Source organism: Globicephala melas, chromosome 15 (genome assembly GCF_963455315.2).
Source record: "Globicephala melas chromosome 15, mGloMel1.2, whole genome shotgun sequence".
Classification (NCBI taxonomy): Eukaryota; Metazoa; Chordata; class Mammalia; order Artiodactyla; family Delphinidae; genus Globicephala; species Globicephala melas.
Genome location: NC_083328.1, coordinates 44,285,196 through 44,303,650, shown reverse-complemented (window position 1 = coordinate 44,303,650; position 18,455 = coordinate 44,285,196). Strand labels below are relative to the sequence as shown.

General features: G+C 40.3%; 1 protein-coding gene across 3 annotated transcripts in view; it reads right to left on the bottom strand.

Moving 5' to 3' along the window:
- KIF16B (kinesin family member 16B) overlaps positions 1–18,455 on the bottom strand; it is a 275,553-nt gene that overhangs the window by 210,114 nt on the left and 46,984 nt on the right. For all 3 annotated transcript variants that reach the window (XM_060285362.1, XM_060285363.1, XM_030872530.2), the window contains exons 8-12: positions 17,216–17,384; positions 16,898–17,029; positions 15,581–15,756; positions 3,156–3,221; positions 230–289 (exon numbers count right to left, since the gene is read on the bottom strand). In XM_060285362.1, the coding sequence (XP_060141345.1) occupies positions 230–289; positions 3,156–3,221; positions 15,581–15,756; positions 16,898–17,029; positions 17,216–17,384 (603 nt within the window). The remainder of the gene's footprint in view (positions 1–229; positions 290–3,155; positions 3,222–15,580; positions 15,757–16,897; positions 17,030–17,215; positions 17,385–18,455) is intronic.

Sequence of the window (18,455 nt, the reverse complement as noted above, 5' to 3'; positions counted from 1 at the left end):
TTAAGTATCAGCATCACCCCTAAACACACAGCTTTTAATGACTAATAGCTCGCTTTCCCATCTCTTCAAAATCAAACCAGAGTCCCAGCCTCCCAAAAGTCACTAATCAATTCCACTGATCTTACCTTAAAGCAAAGCACACAGTCGCCATTTTTGAGGGAGACAGAAAAGAAGTTTTACCTACTTAAGCCAGCACAGTAAGATCACGACACTTTTTTATAGTCCTTACTTTCAAAATATTTTGGGTTTCATTCCACTTATTTGTCCATTCCTTGGTCAATTCTTGAACCTAAAAGAAAAAACATACATATGTGATTGCTCCACAAAAAAAATGACTTGGATTTTCTTCTAGAAAGTTTCCAAACGCTTATAGATTATGGAAGAATGTACAATACTTTTTTATAATTAGGTAGCAATGCCTCAAAGAACCATCACCAAATATAAATCACACAAGCTGATCTTACCCTACAACCTACATCATGGCAAAGGAAAGAATAGAAAAAAATGTGTCAAGTTGCCTAGAGTTTTATAGCAGTCTTTTTCCAGGTGTACTTCAATAAAAGTTGCTTCCTTGGATGTTAACCAAAATTACAAGTTCAAAGATGACAACGCCCCATTACATGGGTTAATTTTTCCTGATTATACTTTAGGTCCTAAGAAATAGTGACTTACTTTACTTTCCAATTAGATGTGATGATTAAATCACCTTGGAAACTGCAGTTTTCTTTTAGGAGATAATCTGCTTTTGTAGCTAATTAATAGGGTTTATAAATCTCAGTCTATCTTTAAAAAAAAAAAGGCGGCTCTTTAATTGACTCTTAGTAAAAGCAAAAACTTTTTGATAAAAATCAGCTTCTTTCCAGTCTGCGGTAACTTAGGGGAGAAAATATGCCCCATTGTTGAACACAGCACAGTTGGAAATTGCTTCTCAAAGTTAATGAAAATATTCTGCTAGTTCCATACAACTTTTTAAATGACCTTAGTGAGTGATTCATTAAGTAAAGTGATACCTGATTGAGAGGTAGGGGAAAAAATGGAAAATTCTGTAAAATGAATACACTTAAGGCTAAAAGAAAGTGACCTCTGAGGGGCATAGAGGGGGACACACCCTCCCAAGGCCTTTTCCCTCCTGTCCTTCATCATTCCTGCCTCCTACCCATCCAACAGCAGATACCAACCCAGTTCAACTGACTGGTCTTCCCACCAGTAAGTTACCCGATTTAACCAGGTCAAAGTGAAGGCACAGAATACACTGGATTATACTCTCACTGCTAAGAGGAAGATACTCCCCGCAGGCCATTAAGTAATATAAATGGAAAGGGCGTGGGTCAGCAACCTCCATGAAAGACCACGTTCATTACTGACAAGAAATAGAGGAACTGGAGTGATGGTTTACCCAGAGCAAAACCAGAACACCTCTCACCCACCTGAATTCATTCAATCGGCATTCATTTTACCCCTCAATTTACCTCAAACAACTACAGGAGTTCTACGTTACCACTGTTTTCAATAAAATATCTTAACTGGTTACTAATGTCAAACCTATCATGTTCTTGGAACAAACAAAAGAAACAGAACTGAGCCTCTCTAACTCTGATTTTTGCTCGTTTGTACTGGTTAGGCAAGGAGGCCTTCCTTTCATCACTTGAGTGATGCCAGCCCCACAGCCTCTAAAAGCAAGAAAAGTCACCGGGCTTTTTGTTTTGGAAAAGCTTTCAGAGAGGGAATATTCTTACGCCTTCTCTCCCTACAGAAGGGGAAAAGACTGGGGTGATGAATTTACTAATTTATAATAATCAGTTGACAGATACTCTTTGGCACTTTATCTGAGAAACACAAAGCATTTAACAATAAACGCTTCGGCATTTCAACAGATAAATTCTCCCTGAAGAAACGCAAGCCAATTAATCCTTTTCCAATTCAATCAAATAATCTAGCTTTCAACAAATCGTTAAGTATGCCTTGGGTTTCTTTCACTACTGAACTTAAACCAAATAATCTTCATTTATAAAATTAATTTAAAACTGCAAAGTCTGATACCACCTCTAATAACGTGACCAGTTGATAAGATTTATAGCCAAGCAGATGGCAAACAATTTTAAAAGGTCGGCAAAGACTAGATGAAAATTTAGAAAATTTAGAAAATGTTATGAACAAGAGGGGCAGTCATTTCTGTCCCAGCAGGTATAATGCATTCAAATTAAAATGTTTATTGGTTTCTATTAACTTGCTAGGTATTTCTGAAAACCATTAGTAAGAAACAATTTAAGACTATACAGACATTTCAAAGCCCTCAAAATGAGAATCTGAAGTACTAAAATACAAAATGTCAAGAGAAAAATAGGGATTAAGAAACTAATGTTTTCACTAATGCTATTATCAGCAAATTAATCAGCATAATTATCCAGGGAAGTGTCAACAAGTTCCTAACTACAACGCAATTTATATCTTCAATATTGTGTATTCTTGAAAGAGCTCTACCAACAGAATCCAATTTTCTTTCTCATTCTGTTTTAACCATTCAGCACAGTGAACAAAATCCACTCCAAAAATGTTATTAATGCTGTTTCTCCTTTTACAGAGGGTTATTTTTCTTTAAACAAAAAATAGTATAGAAGTAGATCAGCCATGAAACTAGTTTTCAGAAAGCACCAGCACACAAACTGTGGCTTCGGCCCAGAACACCCACCCCCCACCCCCCGCCTCAAATCCCACCTCGCTTAAGATCAACTAAGCATCTACTCGGAGTATTCAGTGATTCCCCAAGTGCTGCACTTCCCTCTGGAAAGTAAAAGGATGACAAAAAGCTCCACGCTGGTCATGGTAAGGCTATGGGGACCACCACTGTGAACACAGCCTCCCTCTCCCGAAGGCCGGGGCTGCCTCACTACCGTGTGAGACAACGCACATGTGAATCTCAGTTGCTGTTAACCATCGTGTGCCAGAAAAATCCCATTTATTAAGTCACAGAGAACATGAAATGCACAGGTAGTCAACTGCTGTGCTTCTTTAAAAATGGGGTGAGGGCGGGCAGAGTGTTAAGTGTCATATAGAAACAAAATGAGTCTCAAACAGCAAGTACTAAAAAGTATGCACTTAAAATACTGAAAGCTATGATTTTTCTCAAAAACATAACCAGTCAAGGTATCACTTACTCTGGCTTCATTCTGCTGAAGTTTCTCCTCCATGCTTAAGGCTGTGGGAGAGTCCAAGAGGGCAATCTACAACGTAAACCAAAAAAGACAGCAGCAATTAGTGAACACCAGTAATCTAGAGGAAGGACCCAGCCGTGATATTGTAAATTATCAGAATTGCCAAATAAACTATCAAACAGAGGTAAGAAGTATTGTCCCACAGCCCCCCAAAAAGTGTCAATCATCACTAAATCTTTAACCCATGGGTTTCATTTCTCATAATATTCAAAACCACGGCACCCTGGTAAAACTACATTTGCAACACAAATCAGCAAAGAGAAGGAAAAAGAAAAACATGTAACATACTGACATTTTATCAAAATCAAACACAGTCTAAATCCCTAGATCCTGAAGGATTCGTCTGTTTTGAATGTATACAAAGTACACATTCAAAAAGAAAGCGTAAGTCTTGCTCAACCACAGCCTTCTGAGATTCATCCACACTGACACGTGCAAATGAAAACTCCTTTATCATCACCGCTGGATCACATCCTGCGTACAGTATGACTGTACCACAACCTGTGTGTCCAATTCCCTATCCGTGCTGTGAAGGTATAAAGACTGACATGAGAATGATGAACATCAAATTCAGGTTTGCCCGGGGGGGACAACGCAGGCAGAGACGGGAGAGGCAAACACAACCAGGTGGGGCGCACGGGGGCTCCAACTGCATTTGTAACTCATAACCTGAGAGGCCGGGACACGGGGCTCCCGACAATGTCACAAGAAAAAAAGGAAGAGGGTCTCCCTCCCGTCCCACCCCATAGGCAACCTCTCTTGGTCAATTTGCTATGTAAATGTGCAGTTATTCTGGGCACATGCAAGCATGTTTGTGTTGTTTTTCTAAACATCAACAGCATGAACACTATTCTGAACATTGCCTTTTTCACTTCACAGACTATCTTGGGGAAAATTCAGTACGAGTAAGTCCACTGCATTCTTTCTAACAATTCCAATTCCACTGTAGAATACTCCATTGTGTGGCTATGTTACAATTTATGTCCGTACTTTCCTTTAATGGACATGCAGTTTTTTCTCATCTTCTGCTTTACCAGCGAAGCTACAGTGACCATCTTACACCAGTTGCCTACAGTATGTGTGGCTGTGTATCAAGAGAGCAAAATCCTAGAAGGGCATGTGTGGGTCATCTATATGTAGGATTTTTTTTTAATTGCCAAGGTGTCCTTCGCAGAGGCTGTCACATTTTTTTTATTATTATTTACTTTTCAATTTCTATTCAAACAAATATAACCCATGAGGTGGTCATCTTAGGCTCAGTTAAACATTCAGACTCACAAGACACGGTAGGCCATGCTTGGCATCTGTCTGCTGGGCAGAAAGCAGAGCTGCGGCAGGAAGGGCAGGGTCCCAGCCGAGCCCAGGAGCTACTGCCTTTGACCCTCCTGACGGGTCCAGATTCAAACGGGCACATGGTACCCACCTTGGCTGAGAAGCCCAGGCCCCACAGGAGGTAGCGTCTCTAGTAACAACACCAGAGGCACAACCTCCAGGACCCACCAGGGACAAACCCAGTAACAAGAGTCAGCACCCACGGGGAAACCCCGAGCTGCGGTTTCTCACAGGGGTTTACATACAGTTCATCCTCATGCAGCTGCAATTCACCTGTTAGGGGTCACTGTTATCATTAGGGATGCTGTCTGGTGATGGAGCTGGCATCCCACTTTTACCTGGTTTACAGAGAAGGAGGCCAGCTAGTTAACCCTTAGTAAAGGAAAGTCATCCTGAGTGAAGGAAAAGAGCTGCGTTAACTCATCACCACAACGCATCCCTGCCCCTCTGCACCTCGAGGGTCATCTTGTACACAGATGGTACTCAATAAATGTTTTCCACTGAAGAAGTACCGGTGGCAGGTGTTATTATGACTGCATCGCTTATTAGATGGTTGACAATTTTCAAAACAATTAGTAACCCCTTTATAACATGGCTAATTGTACAGACACCGCTGTTAGGGTTTTTTGTCTATAATCAGAGCCGAAACATTCTGACCATTATCCTCAACTTGGGAGACAATCACTGACTAAATGTACGCATACAGACTACTATTTTGGGGCACATGCAAAGAAAGACCTACCTAAGTCCTTTTAAAAGACATCTTTAGTAACACTAAACCATTTGCAATTAAATTATTCCTTGCAAGGTGTCTGTTTAGAAGACAAATGTTCAGGATTAAATAATACTCAGATTAAGTTCCTGTGTTAAACCAAGAGGAAAACTACATCAGAACTTCAGCAACATCAACGCCACCAACAGGCAGCCACCTCATGTCTCCCACCTGTGCCCACACACTGGGCGATCAAGTGTTTTATCTCTTCCCAGCTGATGGGTGGAAAGGACATCTCCTTGAGGTTATAATGTCCATGCAGTAAAAGACAGAGCTTGATGACGTTCTCTGTATCTACATGCATGTATATACTCATTGCTTCAGATCTGCACTGACCGTATTGCAAAAGACAGTAAGCACATGTTCACATGTTTAGAAGCCATTTCGAACTCTCTTTTCTATGAACTATGCTCATATTCTTTGTTCACTTTTCTGTCAGGTTGTGATCTTTCTTTTTTTTTTAAATAGAAGCTCTTTTCATAATAAGGAAAGTAGCCTTTTGTTGCATGAGTCGGCAATCTTTTCTCCTGGTTTGTACTGATTAGAGCAAATTTCCATGATGTCATGTAAATGTGCTACGTCCTCACTTATTTTTGTCCCGGTGAGCACTCACGGAATGAGACAGAGAAGTTAACGTTCCCCGTGGCGAGTGTGTGGTCTCTGTCTCCTGCCATTTCCTACAATCGTGTTGGGTTTTTTTTCTTTTATGAAAGCTGACTTCCTATTTGATTTTAATTATGAACTGCACTCTCTGTCATGATAAAGTGCTTTTTCTAAGGCTCACATCATGCTGTTTCTGCACTGCTCTCTTTCCCCTTGAATTACCTGGTAGGCCTTTGCCCATTCTCACACACACCATATCACCTGGTTTTACTGTGACCCTCTCTGAGATGTATCTATCTTCAAAGTTTACACGTAACGACACTTCCATTATCCTGCTATTATTTATAGTTTATCTGCGACTCCAGCTACACAATGAGAAATCCATCATCCTTCCACCTCCTCTTACTCGCTGTGGTCTTTGTTTCCTGGACTGTTCTTGCTTATTTCATTTCTATATTGTTTAATTTTCTTGTTATCTTCAGGTACATTCAAGAGGGAAGAGTTAACATTTTCTCTCTGCCAAATTCAAAGCAGCAGTCTGCTTTGAAATACAACAAAAGAGGACATGTGAAAAGACAAGATATCCAAATGCTCGACTTCATGAATCATCTGAAGAGTGCAAACCAGTCATTCTGTGATACCATGAAGCTCCAACAGAGTGGCTACGATGAAAAATAGACAATACCAAGTACTGGCAAGGACCTGCAGCAACTAGAACCGGCATCTTCATATACTAATATAAGTTGGTATAACAACTTTTAAACATGATTTGGCAGTATCTACTAAAACCGAACATAATGTACCCCTTCTGACATACCAAATCCACTCTGAGGTATAAGCCTAACAGAAATGCATCTGGACATTCTTGAAAAGACAGGCAGAAGAAAGTCCAAAGCAGCACTAATAGCCCCAAAAAGCCCATCAAAAATGGAACAGATGAGTTGGGACATACTTGTATGATGGAATACAACACAGCAATGATCATAAATAGATCTACAACTCCATGTACCAACGTGGATGAATCACACAAACGGTCTCAGATGTAACTTGTTCACTATTATTCACTGCACGGCACACTCCCACCGGCCCACGCAAGGCCCTTCAATTTGTCATTGTTCTCACTTTCCCTTTTTTCCCCCCCAACATCCTGCAGCCCTGCTGCCTGTACCCTGTCACCTCCCCAGCCCTCATCATGGGCCAGCACCCTAGTACATCTGCAACCCTTGGGTTTCCTATGCCTATGTGGTTTTCTTTTTGGTTTTTTGGGGTTTTTTAAATACACCAAAAATATTTTTATTCAAAATTTTTTATACTCAGCAGCTCAAATTTTTTTATATTCAACAGAAACAGAGATGGCAAATTCTATGAGGCTTCATATTCAACTAAATTCCAACTCATTAAAATTGGTTTTCTTTTACTTTAAAAAAAATTATCATACAGTAAAATTGACTTTTTGGTATACGATGCAATGAATTTTAACACAGGTCTAGATTCACGCAGCCACCACTACAATCAGAACACAAAACAATTCTCCCAGTCCGGAAACCTCCCTCCGTGCTCTTTTTGCTGTCACAACCTCTTCTCACCCCTAACTTCTGAAAACTCCAGATCCGTCCACTATCCCTAAGCTTTATGAGAACGTCACATAAATGGATCTTTTGACACTGGCTTCTTTTTCTCAGCATAATGCCTTTGAGATTCATCCAAGTTACTGGTGTATCAAGAGCAGTCCTTTCATTTTTATCGCTGACTTATTCCATGGTATGGATATACCACATTCACCGCTGGAGGGCCACGTGGATTGTTTCCAGTGTGTGACATTTCTGTGTGAACTGAAAATTTCACTTTTCTAGTGTAAACACCCAAGAGAGGGACTGATGGGTCATATGGTGAGTGGATATTTACTTGGTAAGAAACTACCAAACTGTTCTCCAGAGCGGCTGCGCCGCTTCACACTCCCGGCAACAATGTATATTTGCTCTCCAGCCCCATCGGCACTTTGCCAAGTGGGAGTGCTTTTTTAATTTTAGCCATTCTCATAGGTGTGTAATGGTGTTTCATTGTGGTTTTAATTTGCATTTCCTTAATGACTAGCAGTGATGAACATCTTTTTTTGCACTGCTTTCTTTTTTTGAATTTTATTTATTTTTTTATACAGCAGGTTCTTACTAGTTATCCATTTTATACATATTAGTGTACGTATGTCAATCCCAATCTCCCAATTCATCACAGCACCACCACCACCCCCCAACCGCTTTCCCCACTTGGTGTCCATACGTTTGTTCTCTACATCTGTGCCTCAATTTCTGCCCTGCAAACTGGTTCATCTGTACCATTTTTCTAGGTTCCACATGTATGTGTTAATATACGATATTTGTTTTTCTCTTTCTGACTTACTTCACTCTGTGTGACAGTCTCTAGATCCATCCACGTCTCTACAAATGAGGCAATTTCGTTCCGTTTTATGGCTGAGTAATATTCCATTGTATATATGTACCACATCTTCTTTATCCATTCATCTGTCGATGGGCATTTAGGTTACTTCCATGAACTGGCTATTGTAAATAGTGCTGCAATGAACACTGGGGTGCATGTGTCTTTTGGAATTATGGTTTTCCCTGGGTATATGCCCAGTAGTGAGATTGCTGGGTCATATGGTAATTCTATTTTTAGTTTTTTAAGGAACCTCCATACTGCTCTCCATAGTGGCTGTATCAATTTACATTCCCACCAACAGTGCAAGAGGGTTCCCTTTTCTCCACACCCTCTCCAGCATTTGTTGTTTGTAGATTTTCTGATGATGCCCATTCTAACCGGTGTGAGGTGATACCTCACTGTAGTTTTGATTTGCACTTCTCTAATAATCAGCGATGTTGAGCAGCTTTTCATGTGCTTCTTGGCCATCTGTATGTCTTCTTTGGAAAAATGTCTGTTTAGGTCTTCTGCCCATTTATGGATTGGGTTGTTTGTTTTTTTAATTTGAGCTGCATGAGCTGTTTATATATTTTGGAGATTAATCCTTTGTCCGTTGATTCCTTTGCAAATATTTTCTCCCATTCTGAGGGTTGTCTTTTCATCCTGTTTGTAATTTCCTTTGCTTTGCAAAAGCTTTTAAGTTTCATTAGGTCCCATTTGTTTACTTTTGTTTTTATTTCCATTTCTCTAGAAGATGGATCAAAAAAGATCTTGCTGGGCTTCCTTGGTGGCGCAGTGGTTGAGAGTCTGCCTGCCGATGCAGGGGACACGGGTTTGTGCCCCGGTCTGGGAAGATCCCACATGCCGTGGAGTGGCTGGGCCCGTGAGCCATGGCCGCTGAGCCTGCGCGTCTGGAGCTCCGCAACGGGAAAGGCCACAACAGTGAGAGGCCCGCGTACCGCAAAAAAAAAAAAAAAAGAAAAGAAAAAGATCTTGCTGTGATTTATGTCAGAGTGTTCTTCCTATGTTTACCACTAAGAGTTTTATACTGTCTGGTCTTACATTTAGGTCTTTAATCCATTTTGAGTGTATTTTCGTGTATGGTTTTAGGGAATGTTCTAATTTCATTCTTTTACATGTAGCTATCCAGCTTTCCCAGCGCCACTTACTCAAGAGACCGTCTTTTCTCCATTGTATATCCTTGCCTCCTTTGTCATAGATTAGTTGACCACAGGTGTGTGGGTTTATCTCTGGGCTTTCTATACTGTTCCACTGATTTATATCTGTTTTTGTGCCAGTACCATATTGCCTTCATTACTGTAGCTTTGTAGTATAGTCTGAAGTTAGGGAGTCTGATTCCTCCGCCTCCACTTTTTTTCCCTCAAGACTGCTTTGGCTATTCGAAGTCTTTTGTGTCTCCATACAAATTTTAAGATTCTTTATTCTAGTTCTGTAAAAAATGCCATTGGTAATTTGGTAGGGACTGCACTGAATCTATAGATTGCTTTGGGTAATATTGTCACTTTCACAATATTGATTCTTCCGATCCAAGAACATAGTATATGTCTCCATCTGTCGGTATCACCTTTAATTTCTTTCGTCAGTGTCTTATAGTTTTCTGCATACAGGTCATTTGTCTCCCTAGGTAGGTTTACTCCGAGGTATTTTATTCTTTTTGTTGCAGTGGTAAACGGGAGTGTTTCCTAATTTCTCTTTCAGATTTTTCATCATTAGTGTATAGGAATGCAACAGATTTCTGTGCATTAATTTTGTATCCTGCAACTTTACCGAATTCATTGATTAGCTCTAGTAGTTTTCTGGTGGCATCTTTAGGATTCTCTATGTATAGTATCATGTCATCTGCAAACAGTGACAGTTTTACTTCTTCTTTTCCAATTTGTATTCCTTTTATTTCTTTTTCTTCTCTGATTGCCATGGCTAGGACTTCCAAAACTATGTGGAATAATAGTGGTGAAAGTGGACATCCTTGTCTTGTTCCTGATCTTAGAGGAAATGCTTTCAGTTTTTCACCACTGAGAATGATGTTTGCTCTGGGTTTGTCGTATATGGCCTTTATTATGTTGAGATAGGTTCCCTCTATGCCCACTTTCTGGAGAGTTTTTATCATAAATGGGTGTTAAATTTTGTCAAAAGCTTTTTCTGCATCTATTGAGATGATCATATGGTTTTCATTCTTCAATTTGTTAATATGGTGTATCACATTGACTGATTTGCGTATATTGAAGAATCCTTGCATCCCTGGGATAAATCCCACTTGATCATGGTGTATGATCCTTTTAATGTGTTGTTGGAATCTGCTAGTATTTTGTTGAGGACTTTTGCATCTATATTCATCAGTGACACTGGTCTGTAATTTTCTTTTTTTGTAGTGTCTTTGTCTGGTTTTGGTATCAGGGTGATGGTGGCCTCATAGAATGAGTTTGGGAGTGTTCCTTCCTCTACAATTTTTTGGAAGAGTTTGAGAAGGATGGTGTTAGCTCTTCTCTAAATGTTTGATAGAATTCACCTGTGAAGCCATCTGGTCCTGGACTTTTGTTTGTTGGAAGATTCTTAATCACAGTTGCAATTTCATTACTTGTGATTGGTCTGTTCATATTTTTTGTTTCTTCCTGGTTCAGTCTTGGAAGGTTATACCTTTCTAAGAATTTGTCCATTTCTTCCAGGTTGTCCATTTTATTGGTATAGAGTTGCTTGTAGTAGTCTCTTGGGATGCTTTGTATTTCTGCAGTGTCTGTTGTAACTTCTCCTTTTTCATTTCTAATTTTATTGATTTGAGTCTTCTCCAGGAGGGCTTACGCCAAGGAGTACTTCCCAGAATTTCTGCTGCCCGTGTCCTTGTCCTCACCATGAGACACAGCCACACCCCACCTCTGCAGGAGACCCTCCAACACTAGCAGGTAAGTCTGGTTTAGTCTCCTATGGGGTCACTGCTCCTTCCCCTGGGTCCCGATGCACATACTACTTTGTGTGTACCCTCCAAGAGTGGAGTCTCTGTTTCCCCCAGTCCTATTGAAGTCCTGCAATCAAATCGCAGTTACCTTCAAAGTCTGATTCTCTAGAAATTCCTCCTCCCGTTGCAGGACCCCCAGCTTGGGAAGCCTGACGTGGGGCTCAGAACCTTCACTCCAGTGGGTGGACTTCTGTGGTATAAGTGTTCTCCAGTCTGTGAGTCACCCACCCAGCAGCTATGGGACTTGATTTTATTGTGATTGTGCCTCTCGTACCACTTCATTGTGGCTTCTCCTTTGTCTTTGGATGTGGGGTATCTGTTTTGGTGAGTTCCAGTGTCTTCCTGTCGATGATTGTTCAGCAGTTTGTTGTGATTCCGGTGCTGTAGCAAGAGGGAGTGAGAGAACGTCCTCTACTCTGCCATCTTGAACCAATCTCCCTGCCTATGTTTTTAAATTCCATAAATTTGACCTTATGTAAAAGTGAGAGCAAGAGTATATACGACATGATTACATTTATATAAAGAACAAAAATAGGCAAAACTGAAAACCAACCTCTGCCTTAAGAAGTCAGGATAGAGGTTACCCTTGAGGGGAAGGGCAGGCAATACTGGGAAAGGAACATGAAGAGGAGTTTCTAGGGCGCTGGTAATGTTCTGTTTCTTGATGGAATGCAGGTTAGATGGGTAAATGCAGCTTGTGAATATTCACTGATACGTATACTTATAATATGTATAATTCTTCAATGAAGAGTTCACATGTATGTATATATACATATATGTGTGAATATAAACCACTACATATATATCTGTATGTCTGTAATCTATGTAGTAGGAGAAGCAAATACGTGTCAGAATCTTTTGCCGTACTTAAATTGTGCTTTGAAACTCTGATACACATAGCATTCTGCATAGGCAAATAAAATTATTAAAAGTAGGAGCTTTTATTTGCCTGTACTTAAACAAATAACCCCGAAACAGAACTCTGATATGAGTAGCATTTTCAGTGAATCATGGCAGCATCTGCAATAGGATATTGTGGGAATAGAGCAATATCACTAGAAAAATTTACACTTAAGGACACCTGCTGGACTTTCCTGGTGGCACAGTGGTTAAGAATCCACCTGCCAATGCAGGGGACACGAGTTCGAGCACTGGTCCGGGAAGATCCCACATGCCGCGGTGCAACTAAGCCCATGCTCCACAACTACTGAGCCTGCGCTCTAGAGCCCACACGCCTAGAAGCCCGTGCTCTGCAATAAGAGAAGCCACCGCAATAAGAAGCCCACGCACCGCAACGAAGAGTAGCCCCCACTCACCACAACTAGAGAAAGCCCATGCGCAGCAACAAAGACCCAATGCAGCCAATAAATAAATAAATAAATAAATAAGAAACTTGTGAATGTTATCTTTATTAAAAAAAAGAACACTTGCTTATTTTATTGAGCATCACAAATTTAATTAATTTTGGATAAGCCTGTATTGTCTCACAACAATTTTTAGCTTCAGAGTGTGATAAATTATTTTAAATTGGACTCTTGTTTTTGTTATAATGTATTAAATTTATCAAAGAATTTTATCTTCAGTTTATCCTAAAACAGACAACTATCTTTTCCATCCTCACCCCCAAAACTACAGTAACAAAAATAATCCTTTAATGACTGTGGTGGTCTTTGGCTATGAAAGAAACAAGACAACAAAAGATCACAAAGTATAAGGCAACTGGCATATACAACACCTCTGAAGACGTTTCTCAGACAGAATGTGTAAAAGTTTTAATAAAGTTTTTCTGTCCATGTGATAAAGCTCCTTTCGAGGATTTCCTCAGTTTAATTTTAAAAGGCTGATCTTTCTTTGCTCATAACTTATTAACATATTAAGTACAAGAAATTAAACCAAGAATTTTCCAAGTACTTCCCTTCACATGTAGTAGTTTAGACGATCCTTACATATTTACTGCAGATAAATGTTGTTAAAACATTGAAAAAAGATCCCAATAATAAGGGGTATAAATAAAAATGACTATTGTGGCTCGTGTCATAAGTGATTCAAGCCTGACAACATCACATGCAGCGGGACTCTGTGCTGACGGTTTCTTTTCACACACGGGAAAGCTCCACATCAAAAAGAACAATGTATGTGGAGATATTTTTAGGTGCAGAGCAAGTCCTGGCCCACTGCAGTCCACCAGCTTATGGGACAGCACTGTTGGGTGTGTTCCAGGACTCAGGAAACTCCGCAAGGTTCTCGGCCTGTCGATATTCTCACAGGTCAAACCACTCACGGGATGGGATGTCAAGGACTTCGAGGGCCATATTTTCCTGAAGGGAAAGCTGCTCTGGAGAGAGCAGTGTGCATTTAAAGAAAAGTTTTGGGTTTTTTTAATGATACACTTCAGACATCCATTCACGGGTTAGGAAAATGGGAAGAACTGTATCTTTATTTCTAACTCCAATTTAACCTAGATTTTCTTTTTCTTTTTTTTTTTTTTGCCACACCATGCAACTTATGGGATCTTAATTCCGCAACCAGGACTGAACCAGGGCCACAATAGTGAAAGCACCGAATCCTGACCACTGGACAGCCAGGGAACTCCCTAACTCAAACGTTTTAAAAAGTGCTCCTTGGAATCTAGAAAAACGGTACAAATGAACTTATTTGCAAAACAGAAACAGAGACAGAGATGTAGAGAACAAATGTGTGGATACCAAATGGGGGAGGATGGGATGAACTGGGAGATTGGGACTGACACATATACACTACTATGTATAAAACAGATAACTAACGAGAACCTGCTGTACAGCACAGGGAACTCTCAATGCTCTGTGGTGACCTAAATGGGAAGGAAATCTAAACAAGAGGGGATACATGTATACATATAACTGATTCACTTTGCTGCACAGCAGACACTAACACAACACTGTAAAGCAACTATACTCCAATAAAAATTAAAATTAAGGGACTTCCTTGGTGGTGCAGTGGTTAAGAATCCGCCTGCCGATGCAGGGGACAGGGTTCAAACCCTGGTCCGGGAAGATCCCACATGCTGCGGAGCAACTAAGCCCGTGAGCCACAACTACTGAGCCCACGTGCCGCAACTACTGAAGCCCGTGTGCCTAGAGCCCATGCTCCACAAGACAAGCCACCGCGATGAGAAGCCCATGCACCGCAACCAACAGTAGCTCCCGCTCGCCGCAACTAGAGAAAGCCCATGCGCAGCAACGAAGACCCAACGCAGCTGAAAATAAATAAATTTGTTTGTTTGTTTTTTTAATTAAAATTTTAAAAAAAAGAATAGGGCTTCCCTGGTGGCGCAGTGGTTGAGAGTCCGCCTGCCGATGCGGGGAACACGGGTTCGTGCCCCGGTCCGGGAAGATCCCACATGCTGCGGAGCAGCTAGGCCCGTGAGCCATGGCCGCTGGGTCTGCGTGTCCAGAGCCTGTGCTCCACAACGGGAGAGGCCACAACAGTGAAAGGCCCGCGTACCGCAAAAAAAAAAAAAAGAAAAAGAAAAAGAATAAAGTTTGAACAGGGAAAAAATAAATAAATAAATAGAATTAAAAAATAAATAAATGAAAAGTGCTCCTTGATTCTCTCTCACTACAGTATCCAAACCTAACAGCACGGACCACACTATGAGCACAGAATGCAGCTCGGTACGTGCACCATGCAGATTATAAGGAAGTTTTCTGTAAAAAACACAAAAGGACAAGCAAGGCTCCTTCACGAAAACCCCAAGAGATCCTGAAGTGAGGCAGTTTCAACAATCAAACAAAGACCCGGGGAAATCGCCTGAGCCAGGCCACAGGGATGTCACACGTGTCCCTGCATCACCATAACCACTTCTATAACGGGCGATACAAAACAGAGATTCAGGAAGGTGCTCAAACGAGTTTTTCATTCTGTTAAAATACACTTTCAAGTCATAAAATGCTTGGGTAGAATCTTAAACATTACTCAAGCCCCTCGATTTCCTTCCACTAATGGAGATTATGCTGCTAATCCTATTGCATGCTAAATTTCCATCCGTAATTGATAACTATTAGATAGTTAATCATTTTGGGTTTAGTGGATAAAATCTTACACACGGAGCACATAATGAATGCAAAGGCCAACGGGAGCGTGCTGTAAAGGAAAGACCGGCAAACTCATTCAAAGCTTTACTTAGCACTTATTTACTCAAATCAATACAACCACGGAGATAAGTGCCTCGTTAAGATCTAGAAATTGGTGCCATTACTCAAAGAAAATTACCCATAAGTCTCAGAAAAAGCCAACCTGATTCCCTTGAGCAAGCAGCATTTTCAGCCTGGCTATTTCAGCTCGCAGCTCACGGATAAGCTTGACGTTGGCGTCCTCATTAATTGTAGGCTTGTTGATGATGTTTTTGGCTCTATTTGCATAGCGAAGGGTACTTAGGGTTTCTCCGTAATTGACATCAGCAGGTGAAATGGCTGTGAAGAATGAATTCAAAAAGTAATTTATCCGGCGCTCCGTTTCATTTAACACAAAGTTGGTTTGTAATTTAAAAGTCAGATTAACCCCAGGTCATTGGATAGACTAAATATTCATTGCCACAGTCATGAATATTAAAAATTATCTAGGACTCATAGGAAAAGTGCTCACTATACCAAATTAAATGCCCTTTCGCTCTTTTTAAGTTTAGAATCGGCCATCTAACCAAATCTCCTCTGCAGCTTAGGGAGTTTTCTCCGTTGAAAATATAAGAAGAGGATTTCAAAACTATGTACGCTTCCAATGTAAAGTAGAAATTTAAATCCTTTTAGAAGTTCTGGCAAAACCTACCACCTGTAAAACTCCAGAGCATTGTGATTTTTGAAAAGAGTCAGTAGATCAGCTAATTCTTTTCTGCCTAAAGCTCTGGTTAATCAATCACACCCCAATGCCAACAAACTTCAGGGCTTAAGTGACTACACAACCACGTCTGGGGTGCATACCCCCAGGTAGAGCCCTTGCCTCCACAGGGACTCCATGGCATGGGTGTAGGGAGACACGGGGACATGGAAAGGACATGGGAGCGTGGTTAGGAGGAAAAGCATTTCTGAGTTCTCCTCAACAGTTACCTCCCCTTTGCACATTTTTTTCATCTTTTCTGCTTCTTCCTGTTAATTAGTGAAAAGATAGACATATATCACTGTTATTATTTGCTAGATTTACTGGGCTTTTTCCTCTCGATTCTTAATTTTAAATTCCATATTTTCTGCTTTGAAATAGAAAAAAAAAAAAGTGGGGTTATTTTTACTCTATGTCCCTACAATGATTTTCTCCCACGAGTTAGCAGCGTTAGAAGTTTCTGTCCTGTTCTTTCAGCAAAGCTAAGAATCATTCCCCATGGACGTCGGCTTGCATAACCAAGAACATGGCAAGTTAATGTAACCAGAAAGAGGGAAAAAGAGTCAATAATACAATACTGTAGACTGGATCACAGAAGGTGCTTTTCTTTAGAACAGAAAAACTTTTCTTTTTTTTTAATACAAAGGTGCTATTTCCTAATGAGACACTTTAAACTTCAGTAGTTACAGTTAATTCACATGAAACACTGTACGCTGAAGAAAAAGAATTTAAAATTCTTACTGGCAATCATGATAGTTTTAGAGTTTCCTCCAAGGCTATCTTTTAACAACCAAGTCAAAACAGAATCCCTGTAAGGCACAAAAACTTGCTTCTTCTTTACAAGAGGGTTTGCTGCATCCTGAGATAAATCAGCTGTAGGAGAAAAACAAAAGGGGGGGGAAGTTAAAGGCAATCATTAAAGATTTTTTTCTCTAATTCGGCTTCAAAAAACCTTGAGGCTATTACTCCGGTTTGTGACACAAACATTAAACCCAAGTGCTCTGCGCTACTATGACACCACCAAGAACGAGAAGAGGCAGCAGACAAGTATGAACCCACCTAAGGCAGAAATGACATTTCCCAGAGTCACGAGGGATTTGTTGATGTTCCCCCCTTCCTTCAGCCGGACCCCGGTGGCACCAGTGGCATCTGCCCGCTCACTTCCGGCAAGATCGACTAAGTGGATCTTACTCACGGTTTCACATGGCATTTCAGAATCAAATTTTGCCTGTGGTGAAATATAAAAGCAAAGTGGAAGAGGTATAAAGAGCCCCAATGTTTATATGCTTATATAACATTTTTTATACGTTTTATGTGTTTATAACACAAATTCTAATTATTTTCCGCTCCTCACTGTGATCTCTCAGGGTAGATTTTTTTTTTTAATTTTGTTGTTTCATTGGCCTTCTTCCTGATGACAAAAATTAAATTGAATACAATAGAAGCCTACCATATGTGATTCCTAAACTTTCTGAAGAACTGCGGATTCCATTACCCAAATCACTGTCATTCTCAAAAGGGCTGAGTCTGACCACGGCAGATGAGGAAACTAGGCCCTGAGGGGCATTCCACAAAGAAAAATATAAGTACACAAATAATTAGTTTTGTTCTCATCCAAAATCTGCAACATTACAAGCACAATGGCTTTCCAAAATATAATAAATACAATTATCTGAAAGATCACTCAACCGTTATTCGATGTTAAAATTCGATTTGTTTCACAATTATAAAATAGTGAAAATCTTAAATTCTGTATTCCTTGATTCTGAATTCTACCGAAATTTTACTTTCCCAAAGACTTTTAACCTACGTTTTACAGTCTGAACCAAAACGCCAAAAAGAAATTACCATGTTGTGATCGAAAAGCAAGCCTCTTAGAAACTAGGGACGGCCACATCTAATCCACATTAACCAGAAAACAGGAGAAAAAAACCCAGTAAACTACAGTAAATCAAAAGAAAAGGTCTAAAGAAAGGTAAATTTGTAGAGAATTTATCAGGAGCTGTTCCGACTGACCCTAGAGAATTTTTTCATCTTCTTTGCTCTCTGAGCCTCCTCATTAATGAAAGGTTAAGTTTTTCTGTCTGATGTGTTCAATGGTTAATACAGGCCAGGTCCTCTCCAAACTCCTAACATGTGCGAAGCACTGAGAGGACCCCACACCTTTACGTTCATCCGTCCACCGGTCTCGGTGTTAACGTATTTGCCCTGAGTCATTTACACACGTTCAAAATGCGCTCCACCTCCAGATCATAATGAATTCCTACATTAACACTTAAAGACGTCCCTTGTCCTTTAA